Source organism: Rhagoletis zephyria, unplaced genomic scaffold (genome assembly GCF_001687245.7).
Source record: "Rhagoletis zephyria isolate East Lansing unplaced genomic scaffold, Rhagoletis_zephyria_1.1 Rzeph_scaffold_00966, whole genome shotgun sequence".
Lineage (NCBI taxonomy): Eukaryota > Metazoa > Arthropoda > Insecta > Diptera > Tephritidae > Rhagoletis > Rhagoletis zephyria.
Window position 1 is genome coordinate 80,431 of NW_016158050.1, and position 19,318 is coordinate 99,748.

Sequence of the window (19,318 nt, forward strand, 5' to 3'; positions counted from 1 at the left end):
CCAATAGTGAGAGGCGTAAATTTCTTAGTCTCAAGAGCTCCCAGGATCACCCTCGGTCTACATGTGGCCAGAAGGATTTAGCCACCTTGCGTTTCAAGGTCTTCGCCCACTGAACGCTGAGCTGACTCAACGCCCATCTGTCCAGATGTAGACTGCATGAGGTCAGATTTTCCCTTACCGGAAGGAATACCTCAAGGTCTTGCCAGCTCATCGGCCATGCAGTAACCTTAGATTTAGCTACGAAGCATACTAACGTAATTATACGATGCGGGCGATAAGTCAAACAATACCTCACTGTTTACGAACGAATCAACAAGGAGCCAAGAGCCTTGGTACCTTCTTGGCTGTCGTAATAGATATTCACCTCTTTAAAATATGTTACGTTAGTGAGCAACCCATCCGAAGCCTCCTTTATTGCGGCTAACTCTGCTTGGGCAACGCTAAAGTGATCCGGTAGCCTGAATTTCAGGTTGATGGAAAGTCTCTCTCGCTCTGAGCGAATTTTTATTTTTTGACAGTTTTACTAGTTCTAGTCCGAGGAACACGTGCGGTGCTACCATATTTCTGAATTAAATATTTTCCATACTTATGTAAGTATGCATTGTGAAACTTAAATTTGAGCAAAATCTAAAACTGATCTTAGCTAAGATCTTTCTCAACCAGAACTTCAGTTCAAGTTTAGTTAGGTTGGTGAAACCGGACCTAAGTTTTTCTAAGCTTTTAACAACTTGGCTATATTTTGACATGCCTGCTACAACAATTATTTTCAATCAAACATTTTCAGTTCACTGCCAGTTCTGCGCTCATTTAGCGCAAGTTTCGCCACACAGTTCCATCAAATATTGGCATTTCTCAAAATTCACTAAGCCTGTCAACATTTTCAACAGCCATTACGCCACCGTCACCACGCCAACCGTTATTGTTTTCAACACCATTTGTCAGTGGATGCCCACACGTAAGCAAGCATTGGACAGTCATCAGCAGTGCTGCGACATTTACAAACAAACCTTTACTGAAAGCGAACGAAGTGCACCACAATACACTTACGAATGCGTGCACATATTTGCATAATTCATAACAATAGTGTGAACAGTAACCGCAGCACTAATGCATTGGCATTCGCCTTCAAATCTTCATATGCATTTACGGATTTCTATGCATACATACATACATTCATACATATGTATGTACGTATCTTGCGGACATCCTGCTCTAGGGACATTCAACACCATAGCCGCCATCGCTGTCACGCTGATATGTAACCATTCATCAGCATGCGAATGTATTTCGTTGACGCTTTCCGCTGCCAAAACTGACAGACAATTATGTTGACACATGAGAAATGCACTTCTCGAGCGTAAATGGGCACAGCCGGCTGCTAGCGAAAAGATCAATTGGCTGCGCTCGTGATTATTTGGCTGGAAATCGGCAATACAGAGGAATTAGTGGGAAAATTTTCGAACATCGTTTACAAAAACAGGAGGAGAAAATACAATTCTCGACCTTCTCGACAGCCGAAGAGACGGCGGTGGAACGTCCCCATATAAACTGTGCCCAAAAGTAGCTATACTACAAATTCGCTAGAATTTCGTATATCGCCGCCACCGCGATAAAAGCTGCTAACTCTTTTTAGTTAAATTTTCCAGGAGAGCGGAAAAGCATCGTTAAGTAGTAACTACGCACTACTTTCAAAATTTGTAAATACCACTTTGGTCCCCTTGTAAACACTATATATTGACCACATAAAAACTATTTTTTTTTTCGCTAAGGTTTTAAGTTATAAACAACAAAGGGATAGCAGGCTTTATTTCATATCAAAATAGCATAAAAATTGGAGTTAGAAGTTTATATACTAAATAAACATCTGTTGCATAAATTTTTACTAGAAAAAATACCAAGAAATTAGGATTACCTAATCATGAAGACTAGTTGATGGCGCCTTTATCCTTAAAGTTTATAAGTATGAATTTATTAGCCCTAAAAGTTTCAGGGCCAGTAGCATAAGGTCCTACATGCTGAAAAGTAAGTTGGGATTGGTTGAGTTACGCATTCGTATGCCTATCAGGAGGTGAAAGGGCTCTGCAAAATATGGTTGCTAGAGCTATTAATGTCATCACTAAGAAAGAATTTTCCATGGGCACTTTTATAGACGTTGAGGGCGCATTTGACAATGCCAGCCTAGATAGCATTTACAAATCGGCTGGCTCTAAATCATGGAGTATATTCTGTGCTGGTAAATTGGATTCGCTCAATGCTGGCACAAAGCTTCGCTATGATTCAGACAGAAGGTCGTCAACATGGCAAGTGCGGAGCTCATTAGAGCTGTCCTCGGGGAGATGTGCTTTCTCTGGTGCTTGGTAATTGGTAATATTTATATACGCCCAGGTCTATGCAGATGATATGGCCGGCCTAATTGGGGTCATACTACTACTACTCTACTAGTAGGCATAAAATACTGCTTTTGACAGCCGAGGGGCTACCGCTTTTAATATTTATGTATACTGAGCATCGAACGCTAAAGCAACGCAAGAGTAGGCGCACATAAAACTGATTAGATAAAGTAAGCTGTAGTGACAGCTATTTCTGGCCACGAAAAATGGTCACAGCAACACCGCAGTGATTCAAGACCGTTAAATCAAAGTTGCGACATTGCAATGAAAATTGGCACATAACATGCACGTTGCACAAAAGGTAGGCTACCATGACAATGTATGACAGGTGGTCGGTCAGCCGTGCTACTAGCCAATTGTCAACTGCATTCACATGCACTCTTTGTTGGTACATACACAAGCACCACGAGTCTGCTAAGTAGTCACTTATAACAGTGTCCTTCATACACGTGCAAAAAATACGCACTAATGCAATGCGTCGCTAATATTTGCTCAAAGCAAAAGCCTTGCCACTTTCACCAATGGTATGTACTAGGAAATTTTTGCCAATTCGGTTTTACTCTTTTTTTTATTGGTTCAAATTGGCATTTCGCTGCTGTTGTTGAGCTTTGCACTGAACGGCATACATCGAATTGAACAAAGATTTTGTTTCGCTCACAGTTAGCTAATCAAGCGCGTAATTGGGCACAAAGGATGTGTAAATAGTAAACATGTGCATAACACTAATGACTTTGTTGAACTGACATTGTAAGTGTTTACATAAGCATGTATGTACATATGTACATAAGTTGACATGGCTTATATTCGAAATAGGCGGCGTTGAGCGCTCATTAAATGTTTTGCCGTTTGTTGTTTGTTTGTTTTTAACTAAGACACGTTTTTGTATGAAATATTTGCATAACACTTTACTTGAAAAAAGAAACAAAATTGTCTGAGTTTTCTTAGTTATGAAACAGGTTGCTTATAAGCATACTAAATTCTTTTTTTCATCCATTTATGTCATTTGTCGGCACAGTTTTAACATGACTACTACTACCGTGTTTAGATATTTATCGATAAAGTTATCGATATATTTGTGAATATAGACATTGAGGCTCCGAAAAGGTCCCAAAGGAAAATGTGAAAAAAGTGTGTGTTTTAGGGCTCCTTAAATTGGTGATTTTGAAGTCTTAAGACGCTCTCTCAAATAATCCGCAAAGCCTCCGTGCAGACTGCCCTATTCGCCTATGATTTAGTTAAAAGGGCTCCTTAAATCATACGAAGGTAATTAAGGCGGAGTGTTTTGGAAGTGCTCCGAGAATATACCGCTTTTTCAAAATGCTCCTAACTTTATTTATCCATGGAAGGGAGCTGCCGCCTGTTTAGTAAATCAAATTCAATTTGAATTAAAGGAATAATTTATTTGTTTGAATTTGTTTGTATTACAAAATGGGTGTCAAATGGAAGTGGCTTAAAAATGTTTAAAAGATAATTAAAAGAGTTGCCACCTGTTTGAAAAGTCGAATTTAATGAAAGCAACAAGCCTTCCTCAAAACATCGGTAAAAACATCGATGTTTTAAATCGATACATCGAGCTACCATCGATGTAATTTTTCGAAACATCGATTCTTCAAACATCGATAGTCTCATTGTAATTTACAACCCTAACGTGTAGTAGGGTTTCCACCTTTTTGAAAAATCAAATTCATTTTAAATAATGGCAATTAGGTTATTCAAATATATATCGGCGTTTAAAGTACAAAACCGCGTACGTGAAGTTGCATAAATTATTTTCTTGAGGGTAAAAACACTCATATTTCAAAATGGTTCTCTTTTTTTATAAAGCAATCGCATTTCTGGCTAGTATATTTCAGGACGAATAGATAAAAATTGAGCAAAGAGCAAATGTCAGTTACGCGGTTTTGTACTTTAAGCGACAATATATAATTATGCATCACAATATGGGTGTGAGACGCACGCAGAAATTTCATGTGTAGACTCAGCGAGACGGGTGATGGCAATCTAGTAAATAATTACATAATAAGCATTCGAGTTTTTTCATCATTTCTTTTTATTGAAAAACGTTAAATCAAAAAAAGTGATTAACATATCGAGCCTTTACCGCCAAAATAACGTAAGCGCAATTTTTTTTCAAAATCTTCTTTTTGATGCAGAAATATTCCTAGAGAGTCTAGATGCATTTCAGCATCAAAAAGAAAATTTTGAAAAAAATGTCGCTTACGTTATTTTGGCGGTTAGGGCTCGATATTATTAAGTAGAAACTGTAAAAACGAAAAAATCATGAAATAAAACAAAAATATTTATTATATTTTTTAAACGATTTTTGGGGTTTCGATCAACTTTGCGCCCTCTCTATTCAATTATTTGCCACAACCACCTTACATATTTTCTATTAAATACGCCTGAAAAGCTCTAAAGTTAACCATAAGAAGTTTTTTATGCATTATTTATTTTATCTCTAAAAGCAGCTTTTTTTGCGCTGCACCTTCCCAGGAATATTTCGATGGCTGAGTGGAAGATCGACCTATCTCGGCAGCCAGTTCGAAAACGCCCTATCTCAGAAAACTTTTCTGGAATGCCCTACTTCAGAATTTGATTGAAAAACGTCCTATTTCAGAATATTATTGAAAAACACCCTATCTCAGAATTCGGTTCAAAAATGCCCTATCTCAAACAAAAATATATTGAAAATAACCTGAGATAGGGCGTTCTTCAACCAAATACTAAGCTAGGGCGTTTTTCAATCAAATTCTAAAGTAGGGCATTCTTGAAAAGTTTTCTGAGATAAAGCGTTGTTGAAAATTTTTCTCAGATAGGGCGTTTTCGAACTGGCTGCAGAGATAGGCCGATCTTCCACTCAGCCATCGATTTGGAATCGACGATCATTTCCTTTTTAAACGAAATTTTCATCTTACAGACTAGATACAAAGAAAAAAAAACAAGATAACAAAAACGGAGTTCGGCATTCTTTTAATTTTGTTCGATATATATGTTGAAATCGATACTTTTATCGACTATAGTTATCGGTAATCCTGTCAATGATATATATCGATAGGTTATCGCTGCGGTTAGGCACCTTAATGCTAAGTAATTTCTAATTAGTGGTGTGAGAAAGCTTCTGCCGGAGTTCGCGATGCCAGTTGCTCTTATTTAAGCAGTACAAAGCTAATCCATTTTCCATCGTATACTTACTTTCCTCAGTTGTTAAATTAGCAGTTGAATGCACTGATTTTACGAACCTGGTGCTAATGTGTAACGTTAAAGAAAAACCTGAAAACAAAAAAAATCGCTCACATTTTATTCAAGTATTTGACCGACCTTCTGCAATTTGTCCTGTGCTAGTCGCACAGAAGTGACAAACTTTAGTTCAGCGCCGGCTCCGAACGCCATTACTTTATTTTTTAAACCAATATAAAAGACCAATTAAACCAATGTAAAAGAGTTTACAGCCGATTTAAAAATTGTATGATCTAAAAATTGGAAATCTGAAAATAACGTTTAGAACACGATCGAAAAAANAATGATTTTAAAATAAGAATCCTTCACATTAACGATTATATTCGGTCCCGGCTTTTTATAGATTTTACATATACATACATACATTTTTTTACGCCAAAGTTGAGCAAGACGAGTACATTACGAATTTACAAATTTTTTAAATTTTATTTAGAATTTTTTTCAGTATGCAGTTTTAAGCGATTGCAATTTTCTTGGAAAACGGTATTACGCGTATTCTTCCATAAGAAAAAAGTGCAAAAGCCGTCAGCCGTCGTAAATTTGTAATGTACTCATTTTACTCAACTTCGGTGTAAAAAAAAATCATAACTCAAATTATTATAGAGTGCACCCTTTATCAAAGAATTTGCACGTGAAAAATTTTTCAAGAAAACGATTTTAAAAATATTTCTTTTCATAGAGATTTTTTATGTGTATATGTGTTATTTATTTCAAATTTTTTCCTCACTCCGTTCTCGAGATATTTGGAAAACTATAAAATCGATTTGTTTTTGTGCTGTAAAGTTTTAAAAAGTATATCAATCAAGCTCAAATTTCATATTTATTTATTATTTATGTTTATCCATCAACCCTAAAAATGTAAAACAAATCAAACACATGAAGTGTGAACCCCATTCATTTTGGTATGGAACGCCCCATATATATGTAGTAGTTATGGAATCTTACCATTCCCTTTCCGCTTGTACGAGACTACTTTCGCCTCAATGTACCCTTAGTTACGTTGAATACCTTGGAATATCCGCCCTGCTACGCAACTTCTTATACATATGTACATACATAAATAGCATGTTTTTTTTCGCGTTAGCTGCCTATATTTCAAAAAATATGTTTGCATGGAAATGTTAACTTTGTCATTAACTCTTCGTTCAGCTAAAGTGGCGCAGCAAATTATGACATTTTTCACTAAAATTTTGTTCCTTTCCCTCCTTTCCCCAGTTGCATTGTTGTTTCCTGTTTTACGCTCGTCTTCTGCAAACTCATTTAAAACATATTTGCACATAATTATGTGTCCAGTTTGCAATTAACAAAGTGCTGCTTTAACTGCCAAATTATAATTATGAAACTTGGCTGCTGAGTTTTGTTTTGTGTGAGTTAAAAAAAAATATATATTATTTTCGACTTTGTGCTATGCCAATTGCATTACCGTGGGACTGCATAACATTCTATTGTTTTACAGTAAAACCCCTTAAAGTGGTACAGCTGATAATTACGCCAGCACAAATTATCCCGACGGCTCTTAAGCGGATGTTTGTAGCCGGCGTTTCATCTTGGACAGCAAAATATTGCATTTCCCTCAAACTTAAAAAATTGCATTCACCCATTAAAGACGTTCAACTTTCTGTTTATCTTCTATTAAGAGTAAAGTTTTCCCCTTTTGTGTGCCGGATGTTTCTTTTTTCAGATAGGTTATGTTTACAAGTGTAGGACTTGTGCACAATGTTAGACTAACCATTTTAGAATGCGGGTTATATGTATTTAGTTTTAAGGTCTTTCTCAAGGGATCAGTTACATCCAATGGGCTACGATTACCAATAATGTAAATAGTTGATCTTTATCTGTATGTTAGGGTGAAAAAGGATCTTCTCAGTGTGGTGGCCTATTCGGTTTTTTTCTGACGCCATGCATAAGTCTATACTGCCCATTCTTCTGCTGGGCATCGCTGGCGCCGTCTTCGCTTTTATCTCAATATTTTTCAAGTGTTCAGTCAGCACAACCAGCACAATAACTTCAGCGAAGCCAGCAGACCATTGCACCATTGTACATTCATTCCACAATGCTGTACCGAGCACTGACGCTGGAGATGTACATACCTGCTCTTACTGCATACTTTTTTCCCCGCAATCGATTGACAAAAACAAAGAAATTTCGAAACATACTCACAAAACTATTGGCCAAATATAGTAAAACTGCATTTTTAGTTTTTCTCTCTGGCGCCAGAATTTTTTTCTTAGAAACACTTTGATGATTGATTCCAACAATTATTTAAAAAATTCAGTGTAATGTAGAACAACAAATATGAAAATTTTTGGTTTGCAAGGATGAATAGGTATTAAAAATGCATTTTTGATTAATTTTATTTTTTTAAGATAATAAATTTAGAAGGACAAAATTCGAGTATGTGATCAAGTGTGTATTATTGAGTCCTTATAATTTTTGCAAAAATAATTAGTGCAAAATTTCAAGGTTATTCAAGGATAGAACTTAAATGGACATTTTCTACACCTAATCGTACACCTTATGTATCAAAAAGTTTAGTTGGCTTTAATTGTACAGAATTTTTTCTTTAATTTAATATCCATAATGCTTTTCTACGTTGCACGGATTTTTTTTTAACGAAATCCTGACGTCAGAGAGAAAAACTAAAAGCGTAGTTTAACTATATTTGGCCCATGGGTTCGAGAATATATTTTGGAATTTTTGTGTGTACTATTTAATGTCACAAGGTGCAATAAGGATCTTTAAAGGGGGCCTGCGGGCGGGTTTTATTGGTTTAACTTTTTTGAACAGGATGAATGCAAAAATTTTGCTGCAAGAATCGATTCTCGTCTAAGATTGATAACTGGTAAGAGTTAAGTTTGAATTACATAATCGTCTTTCTACTGTACTTCTTTGTTTATAATTTAATATTTTGTTGCTCATTAGTAACTGTATGCACAGCTTTGCCGCTTCTTCCCAAATATGATTATTACTCTTGTCATTTTTCATATTAAATTTCGTTGCATTTTATGTATTTCTTTTTTTGTTTGCATTCCGCAGCAAAAATAATTTTGGCGAATGTTCTCAGAACGCCATTACTTATTTTTCTATATTTTTTTGTAAGAAATGAGGAAAAATAATAAGGCACGTCTTCCCAAGTATCCACTCAACAAACTCTTACGGCACTTACATTTGACCTTCGTATTGAAATGAAGTGAATCATACCCTCGTCAAATTAAAAAAAAAAAAAACGAAAACAAAGCTAATATTTGGTATGAGTTTCTTTTATGAAAATATTTGTTATGATTACAACTTGTGCCTAGCTGTGTGTTCTACTGCAGTAGGCTGCTTTCAAGAAAAACTCCTATACTATGGAACTGCTGCCAATGTGTTGGTTGAAATGATGCATGCTCGTGCATATGTGAGTACATTAGGGTGGTCCAAAAAAAAGTAAAGTCGGAAATTTAATGCTCTCACCCCCTAGGATTGTTCTATACCGAAAAAAATATACCCCTGTTTTTTTATTTTAAAATCAAAATATATTTAGAGGTCGCTCAAAGCGCTCAAAGTTTCCCATGTATTTTGTATGGGGAAAAAAAGACTTTTCGTAGAAATGGCATAGAATCCATGGAAATCAAAATTTTTCAATCTGAATACTCTGCTTCTCTTCAAAAGACTTCACAGAATAATGCCCAATTGTTTATTTAAACATTTTTTAATTTTAACTATTTTTTAAGGGTCTCCGAAATATCCCAAAAAAAATCAAATATACAAACAGAAATATACAAACGAAAAAAAGAAAAAATTGTTTAAATTAAAAAACGTTTAAATAAACAATTGGGCATTATTCTCTGAAGTCCTCTGAAGAGAAGCAGAGTTTTCAGATTGAAAAATTTTGATTTTCATGGATTTTATGCCATTTCTACGAAAAGTATTTTTTCCCCATACAAAATACATGGGAAACTTTGAGCGCTTTGAGCGACCTCTAAATATATTTTGATTTTAAAATAAAAAAACAGGGGTATACTTTTTTCGGTATAGAACAATCCTAGGGGGTGAGAGCATTAAATTTCCGATTTTGCTTTTCTCCCATACATTTTTGGACCACCCTAGTGTGCATACATATGTTTATTTAGAAGAAAGTATAAGCATAAGATTTACACAAAACTTAAAATTCATAGTGCTCCTACGTACTAATTGGCTTTTTCCACCAAGGTAATATCTTTACTACTTCCCAAGTACCATATAGACATGAATTGGCTCAATGCTCAAGAGCAGAGTAATCAACGCGACCATAAACACGGGACCGGTGAGAAGGAATGCCACCAGTGGCACGCCTAAAGGGGGTGTGCTATCCCCTCTCCTATAGCTGTTAGTGGCGAACTTCTGGGAATTATTAAAACTAGGAGAATAGGGGTTGTCGCCTATGCCGACGATTTAGTGATGCTCATCACTCATCAACGATAAGTGAACTAATGGAGGGTGACTGGGTGATATATCTAAATGGGCCAGCCAAAATAGATTGAGGTTAACCGCTCCAAGGCAGAACTGGTATTGGTTACTAGAACCCACTTTTTCTCTGTCGACATTCGGGGAAACAAATAGAATAGGTTGCAGGACTGACAGTAAGTAGCAAAGGGAGGTATACCCATCTACACTGATGGTTCAAAGATGGAACAAGAGACCGGAGAGGATCAAAAATAGTAAAATCGGGAATCACATAGAAATGGCGAAATGGGAATTGCTCAGAGTGGCCAACAGAAGAAGCGGATAGCTACGTACTACCACCGTTTAGTAATCACGTTAGGAAAATAGAGGAGTACACCATGGCCGCGACTAATGACTTGTGAAACAAACGCGAAGACTGTGAGATCACAGAGTTATTATGATCGCGGCTTAGTAGGAAAAAGACGAAGAACTTACTGAGCCTCAAAAGGTCTTCAGTAAAGGCCTTGACCGGTTTCATCGCAGGACACTGTGCTAAAGCACCAATTCTTCAACGATGGCGATACCAACAAGTACGCCCTACAGAAGCTGCCGTGATGAAAATTAAGCTACAGTGCTACAGACCGAGCGCCTCAAGCATTTGGGTTCATGCCTCTTCAACATTCTGGGCGATATAAAGGAGGTGGAACTCTTGGATCTCCTTGGCTTCATTATAGTAATTAGTTCAGTAAAATAGTACCTTGAAGCTACTCTCTCGATTATGGGTATCTAGATATTTCCTCCAGACACTCGCTTAAAGGGGGCACTCGCAATGGACAATTCTGTCTCCGAGTGAAAGTACAGAATAAATATTCCACACACGCCCTCCCAACATAACCTAACCTTCTTCACTGCATTATTCCTTGCAATTATTCCACTTTTCGAGCTGGATTAAAATGTACTCCATCAAGCTTAAAAATCCAAACAAAAATTTAAACAGATCTACCTAACCTCTGAAGTTAAACAAATTTTTAACTCTAGCAATAGTTTCTAAAGGTTCTTAAATTTGAGCGCCTGAAGATAAACAAACTTTCCCGATCGAAAAATATTGATTTTAAAGAAGTCAATACCATTTCTAGGAAACAATTTTTCTCCCCGCATATAAAATACGAATATAAAATACGTAAATATACATACGTCATTAAATTATTAACGAATAGAAGCGCCTAGTTATGAAATACATATGTATATAATTGTTCACTTGTACAACTATCTGCATACTATCTACTGTGTGCTCGTTTTTAGGGCATATTTTCTAAAAACCTTTTTCTATCGTTTTTCATTTCCAGAAAGCTGCCAAGGACCACACGAAAAACGTCTACTTAACCATCTTCTATCCACCTATAATACACTCGAACGACCCGTAGCGAACGAATCGGAACCGCTAGAAGTCAAATTCGGCCTAACACTGCAACAGATTATTGATGTGGTAAGTGTTTGGAAATCCAAAATTGCACAACACACATAAAAGAGACAACATTTTGTTTTTGAAAAACTAATTATTTTTTAAAAACTAACAAAAAATAATCGTTTTAAAAAGAAAAAAAAAATCAAATGAAATATAGCAAATTTTTCAACAAACACAAATAAAGGTTAATAAACACAAAATACAACTGCATAGATGACAAAAGGCCAAAACGGAGGCAAATTGTTTAACAAGAAATAAAAAAAAATGTTTTTTTGATTTTCAAGTTAATAAAAGAAAAAAAACTAGTTTGAAATACATTAATGCGTCTAAAATTTTTTATAGGACGAAAAGAATCAGATTCTGACCACAAATGCGTGGTTAAATTTGGTAAGTGACATGTACCCGTTGAAAATAATATTTACGTTTTGTGTTGTTATTTATTTATGCTAAGATCAAATAAAAATTTAAATTTTATCTGGCAGGTCTCTAAGTATTTATTGAAGAAAAAAATGAAAAGTGACTTTATTTTAGCATTGATGTCCTACTTTTTAGTCGTTTTTTTTTTTTTTTTTTTAAATCTCTTTCGGGCTATTTCGTCACACAATTTGCTCAAAATCACTAACTTTTAGTTGTCTTTCGAAAGGCAAAACAAATTCAAGTTATTGGAAAACTTTTAATTTTTTTGTATTTTCTTCTTTTTTAAAAGCGCTGTTTCTTATGAAATAACTGTTAATATTTCTATGTGGTATTAAACGTTTCTTTTCGTCTGCAGTGTGTTTTTTATGACAAAAATTACTAACAAAAATTAATAAGAAAAGCTAAAAAATATTAAATAATAAAGAAATACTAAATAAAATATACGCAAATATTACTTTTAACCAACATTCAATGTTATGCCGAATTATTACTAACTTTTAAATGACGAGAAATTTGTGCCATTCAAAAAACTCCATGCGGAAACAAACCTAATGAGCGTTAATAGTAATGACGTGGTTCCACTAGGCATTCAAATGAATACTCAATAATTTTTGTTTTTCAACGTGACACTGTGTTTGTGGTATTGTCCAAATTTTTTATAAATGTTTTTGTCATTTAGTGCCCAGTGGAAATACGGCATAAAGTAGTGATAAGGGTGTTTTTCCAATGTACAACTTTTGGTTAGCGTCAATCAAATTTTCGCCATTTAATGTCGAGTAGAATAACGGCATTTCACAAACAAATTTTAATTTTTGTTGACATTTTTTTTTTACTTAATTAAATTTACAATTTTTCTATTTTCTTTTATTTTTTAACACCTTACTATTATGTTAAGTTGAGTCACATTTTCTTTAAAAAATTAATTTATTTTAATATTTTCCATACGCTTGAAATGATAATAAGCAGACTGCTCTGAACATTTGTTATATTCGCTGACAGCATATGCTGAGATTTCAAAACATACGCCTCATTTAATTCAATTTCGCATAACGCCAATTCACCAACTATTTCCAAGCCAACGAGCTTTTAACCTTTTGGTCATTTGCTTCGCTGAAGGGAACAAAATAATTGACGGCAATTAGAGCAAGTCAGCGTATGCGTAAACGCATATCATTTTTAACCGACTTCCAAAAAAGGAGGAGGTTATCAGTTCGTCGGAATATTTTTTTTTTTTTTTTTTTTTTAATACTAACAACGATTATTGCGCGGTTACATTTAAATTTTCCTATAACGAAATAAGAAGAATCTTAAAACAAAAAAAATTTTATGAAATTTAATTACTTTTCAATACCTGGCATACCATTACTGTAAGGGATCGAAACCGCTACATTTTTATGCCGGATTGCTATTCAGACTATTCAGTTTAAAAAGCTCTGCGTTTACCTGCTTTATGTACTTAAAGACATTGTTGATGGCTCCTTACATTTGTTAGCAAATCAACTGAATTGGCACTTTTACATCCCCTATTCTAGGCAGTAAGTTTTGACTGCGTAACAATGTAAGCTTTCTCTTCTTAAAAGCCTCCTCCTTCTTCGTATTCGGCAGTACACGTCGCCGGTACTCTCAGATTCCAATCATCGGGGATGTATTCGTTAGACCGAATTTCTCTTAATAATTGATACATGCGCCCTACTAGCTCTCCTCCGCCAGACAGTAAACCATCTGCATGGCCAATTTCGAGTAAAAGTCGTCCCTGTAGCTTCGTTCCTATACTTTAGTCTGGGTTCTTCTTCATCAAACGCGCCGTCGATGTGCCATCAAATGCGTTAAATGGTGTTTCCTACAGAACTCAAGTGTACTCTGGACATCTATTCCCATCGACCCATCGTGTGTCTCTGCAAAAACCAGCCCGGCCCTAAAACCATTTGATTGCTGCCATATTTTCAGTCGAATTTTCGAACCAGCATTCTTGTCTTAAGAAATTTGCACTCACGTCTTTTTCCTCTCTTTCTATTTTTGTATGGACGTCTCCCCTCATAGCTATTTGCCGTCGAGTGGCCTCGTATTTCTCTGTAGCATCAATTGGCACTCTTCGTCAGAGCAGTTGTTCCTGCGTAGCCAGCTACCTTTTCTGCAGCGGCAATAAACGTTTGGGAGATGGATTCCCAATGCTCATTTATACCCGGTCTTATTTAAGAAAGATTGTCGAGTCGATAGCGAAATTTCTCCCCTTCTGTTGTGACTGCAGTGCCTCGACGTAGAACTTTCGTCGCATTGCCTGACGCAACGTTGTTCATTGCCAGAGGTCCTTATCTGACACATGGTAGTAATCCGAGTGAGATGTTGGCTCCTCGGATAGAACGCGCAACAAGAATGCTCGGACCGCATATTCCATCCATCACAATATGATGAACTTGGCTCTTCATTATTTCAAAAGGGGACATCCAAGCGGCTTCGTTGATGTTTCGATGCTGTTGTCTGTTGCTTCTATAATACTACCATGTTCCGTGCCGCGACGCCGTCGATCAGCTTCTCTCCGTTGTCGGATGAATGCTGAATTTTCCTATTTGGCAATATTCTCTTGTACCCTGGTGTTTGAGTTGTCAGTGTGATTTTAATGTCGTCACTTAGACAATTTTGGTATGACTTTTAAAGGCGCTCAAAGAATTGTTTTTTAGTTTACCGTCCTTTATCCTCCTACTTTCTCTTTGGTGGATAGCAATTTGTTTACCGATGGTATGGACCTGGAGGAAAATTGTCGGAGTCTCCATCCAATTCACGAGTCCTATACCAAATTATGCAATATCTACAGACAACCGTAACAACATCGCATGCTGCACAATTCCTCAACTCACGTGTCACATTTTCTATGCTGTGGTGATATCAGCCTTGTGGAGCACATTCAAACTAACCTCAAACTCTATAACAGTCCGCTTGAGATATGTATAAAATATGGGCTTTTAATATCTTCTTGCGGGAGGCTATAGTTATTTCGTTTGATAATGTAGGGGTTGAAGACAGCCTCATTTGGCATATGCATAACTTGCTTTTTGACAGAACTGTCATGGCAATATGGGACAGCGCTTTCTTGCCTCGCACTGTGAATAGAAGCACCCCGCAGGGAGGCGTCCTTCCACCTGTGCTTTGTGTCGTAATGGCAAACGATCTACTAGAGGAGTTGGAGAAACGCGAGTAATTGCCTATGCAGACACTGTTGCACTCATGGCTAAAGCTAGATACTTGGGTACCCTTTATGAACTGGTCTTATTCACTCTAGAAAGTATCAAATCCCTGGTCTTCCCCCTGTTAGAAGTTAGCGAATTCAGCTGTCTAACAAGGTAAAGTACTTGGGCTGTATTCTTGGCAGGAAGCAGTCGTGGAGGCCGGACATCGAGGAAAGGGCAAGGAAGGCATCAGTGGCCTCCCTATACTGCTATAAGTGAGCTATTGGAAAGAGATTGGTTGTTTCGAACAAAGTTGTCGACACCGATGACAAGTCTGCCGCAGTGCGAACAGTCCTAAGACTTAGGGAAACCGAGTACTTGACCGGTTTAAGGTCTGTAAACTCTGGGGCTCTGGAGGACTTCGAGTTGATCCCTGATCGCACGGATTACTGCGCCGCCGAAGTGGTTTCTAAAAGCTTTTTCTGCCCCCAGTTTCAAGGGCAGTTGGGAGGAGCGGCACTTCTGGTTAAGGTCTGTCAGCTCTCTCTTTAAGTTGCGTGTGAATAATTTTGTATAAGGTTTCTTTGGATACAGGGTCAAGGTAACCTTATGGGGAACGCCCTTAAAGCGTTATCAACAGACAAAAAGTGACTGGGGCAGACTTTGATCGCTGGATAGATGCACCGCATATCAGCTCAGCGGGCGCTGGGAAAACCAGGACTTGCGCGTTTGCTAGATCCTTCTGGCTAAGCAGAGATAGGAGGCGGTCGAGGGCACTCCTCGCACTTACAATGCCACAGCTCTCAGTAAGGTTGAATAAATTACCTGATCCCGTGTGCTGCCTAAAAGATGACGAAATGGAATCACGCACATCTGGGGTATTGAGATTAGCCGAATTCATAATTATATATATAATCGGCTCGTGTCTCTTAACTTCCGGTGATTGCTCCTTACCTAACCTAAACTTTTCTGGCCTAACTATAGAAGGATATTTACTGAAAACTTTTAATACCCGACGGCTTCTAGCTTTTATGGCTATAGGCACCGCAGTTTTATTTTTCGCACTAACAAGACAAGAATTGTGTTTGCTTTTCAAAGCAGTTATACAAAAAGTTAAAGTAGACCCTAAACTCTTAAATTTAATATGGGATACAACCAATATAAGATTTTCTTTACAGTCACATATTGTCGTATAGCCAATACCAATCATTTTCAAGAGGCTAATCGCATGTAGTACACTCCCGTTATTGTCGACTGAGACCAATTAATTTATATTGAAAAGGGAAATAGGAAAAATATGACCGCCCAGTTAGGCCGACATAAACAAAAGGTTATTGTGCACCTGCGGTGAGAACGTATGTACATTAGGTTGTTCCAAAACGGCATGCAAAAAGCAATGAAAGCCGGAATTTTAATGCACTCACCCGCTAGGAGTGTTCCACATATATTGAAAATGATATCCTCCGATTTTTTTTGTCAAAAAGTATTTAGAGATCGCTCAAAGTTTCCCATGTAAATAAATGTTTGGCAAAAATAGTATACAATCCTTGAAAATTAATACTTTTCAATCGGCAAACTTACTTCCTCTTCAGCAGACTTCAAAGAATGATACACATTAGGGGTATTTTCGGAGTCTTGCAAAGCCCTCGTGCGGTGCACGGATTGCATGGATTGCACAGTAAAAACCGGTTTTCATGTGGAACAGCTTTGCCAACCGTGCACCGTGCAAGGGCATTTCAAGACTGCGAGTATACCCCTATTGTATTTTTTGTCGGTTTTTGGAGGGCCAATAAGAAATAATTAATAATAAAAAATGGTTAAATAAACAGTTGGATACTAATCTTTGAAGTCTACTGAGGAGGGCAAGAGCTTGTCAATTGAAAAATAGTGATTTTCAAAATTTTATTTTTTCATATAAATTACATGGAAAGCTTTGAGCGATTTCAGCGACCTCTAAATATTATTTGATTAAACAAAAAAAAAAAGAACAATCTTAGGAGATGAGAGCATTGAAATTGCGACTTTACTTTGTTTGGACCACCCCAATGTTCAACCTACAAAAAGAGATAACCGAGTATATAAATGTATTACAAATAAATTTTGGCATCAAATAATAGATTTTATGCGCTGAAAAATGGAAAAGAATTGCAAAAACAAATAGGCACAGCTATTAGCACATATGCACAGAAACAAATATTTAACTACGTATAAGAACAAAATATTTTTATATACATATGTATGTGTGCTTATGCTTGATTTATATTCTATTGCTTATTGTTGGCCGACTAACGGCACTAAATTGAAAAGCCATAAATTCACAAAATAAAATACTAGCTGTAGCACAAAAGCCAAATAAAACGCTGGTGAACTGGAAGAAAAAAATTGTATACATGTGTCAATGTATGGAAATGTTACACGGTATTCAAATATAAAATTTGTTTCAAAAACAAAATCCTAAAAAAATCTACAAACACCATGCACCAAAATAAAAGCTAAACTATAAAATGAATTATTGTTCGAAATGCCAATTACAAAGAAAACAATAACCAAACAAGTCAAAATTTTGAATGGTTGTCGAAAATTGGAAATGGCCAAAAGCGTCAGTTGGCACTAATTGAAACCGGGCCAGCCAGCCGGAAGTGATGTGGATGCTGTAGAAAATGATAAACAAATGGCATGAGGCAGATGTGAGTTTTTTGTATTTTTTTTTTTTGTATTAGCGATTGGCAATTTCAGGCTGAGTTGCATGGTACGGAAGGTTAGTTTGCGAGTGCGAAATGAATTGGCAAAAATAGAAAAATAAAACAGATCCGCATAAATTATTTGTACATTGTCCGTTCAAAAGAATTATGTATATGGTGCACAGAGCTGCTTCCTGATCTGAAGGTGCACTTTCCCGATTTGCATCTGTTTCCTCTCTGGAACCCCTTGATTGCTGCTTTAATGTCTAATCGAATTTTCCGGACCCATTTCGAAGACGGATATAGCAGAGCAAACGGGGCTGTTATTCGAGCCTATGTTGTCCATGTGGCCGGCAGATGTAAGAAAAGGGTCTTATACGTATTCTTCTTCGTATTAGACTTCGTTTTCGTCTTCGACTTCGTGTTCGTCTTAGTATTCGAATCCGTACTCGCCTCTTTATCTTCGTCTTCGAATGCGAATTCGTATTTCTCTTCAGGTTCGACTTCGTATTTGTATTTATGCTCGACTTCGTATTCATATTCGTATTCGACTTCGTACTCGTATTTGACGTCTACTCGGCTTCGTATTTCACTTCGCCTTTGACTCCTATTCAGTCTCGGCTTGGTATTCGACTTCGTATACGTCTTGGTATTTGTCTCTGTATTATATTTCAACTTCGGATTCGTGTTCGACTTCGTTTAAGAATTGATATTCGGCTTTGTATTTGTCTTCGTATTCGTGTTCGTTTCCGACTACGTAATCGAAATTTTTTATTGCAATGTGTCGCTATTATGCTGACTGTTACATTCATATTTTTCTTAGATAGAAGCGTAGGCGAATTTATCGTAGGCTTGCTTTCCGTATGTCACTTCCTTTTCCACCGTGAGATTGAAGTTGTTTTCGTTGTTATAGCGGCTACTCAACTCTGCCTACATCGGCTTCTCCCTTGATCGTTGTCGTCAAGCTCAACAAGCGAGAGATCCAGGAAGCGTGCAGCTTCAATTGGGTTTGTCCGTAGGGACAGAAGCGTTAGCTGACTGGAGTTTAGTGGCATGTGAAGAGATGTCTCTTGTCGTGGGGTGTTTCTCCGCATGCCGGGCACATCTGCATCTAATCTACTCAGTTTCGAGTTTAATCTACTGCAGTAGCCAGAGCGAAGTTGGGCTATTGTGGTCCTCCAAGTCTCCCGAGACTGACGAAGCTCTGACGCGTCTACGTCAGGTAGTTGTGTGCCCAAAACAGCATTCACAGGTCGAGAGTGAGTGTTGGTCAACATCGACTCCCTGCCGTTTATAGCCTGTCGATATGCTGTCGGGGCAAAAGGGTGTTTTATGAACCTCTGAACTTCGTCCGTCAGTTCGTACAGATGCTTTCTGATGTGCCTTGCCGAGGGCTCCGCCGCAAGCAGGTGTCTATTTGGGTACCCACGTCGATGACACCCTACTATGACACCCATTCGCACGACAGCCGAATTATGCGGTTTTTACCCCACCAATGGCTGTTGTTTCGGCTATCTACCGCTGTTTAGGTGGACAAAGTCTCTTAAACGTGGGATTGAA

General features: G+C 37.2%; 1 protein-coding gene across 1 annotated transcript in view; it reads left to right on the plus strand.

The window, feature by feature from the left end:
- The window catches only part of LOC108362238 (neuronal acetylcholine receptor subunit alpha-7-like), a 120,891-nt gene that overhangs the window by 34,619 nt on the left and 66,954 nt on the right, over positions 1-19,318 (plus strand). The window contains exon 2 of the mRNA XM_017615141.1: positions 11,378-11,517. Within this exon, the coding sequence (XP_017470630.1) occupies positions 11,378-11,517 (140 nt within the window). The remainder of the gene's footprint in view (positions 1-11,377; positions 11,518-19,318) is intronic.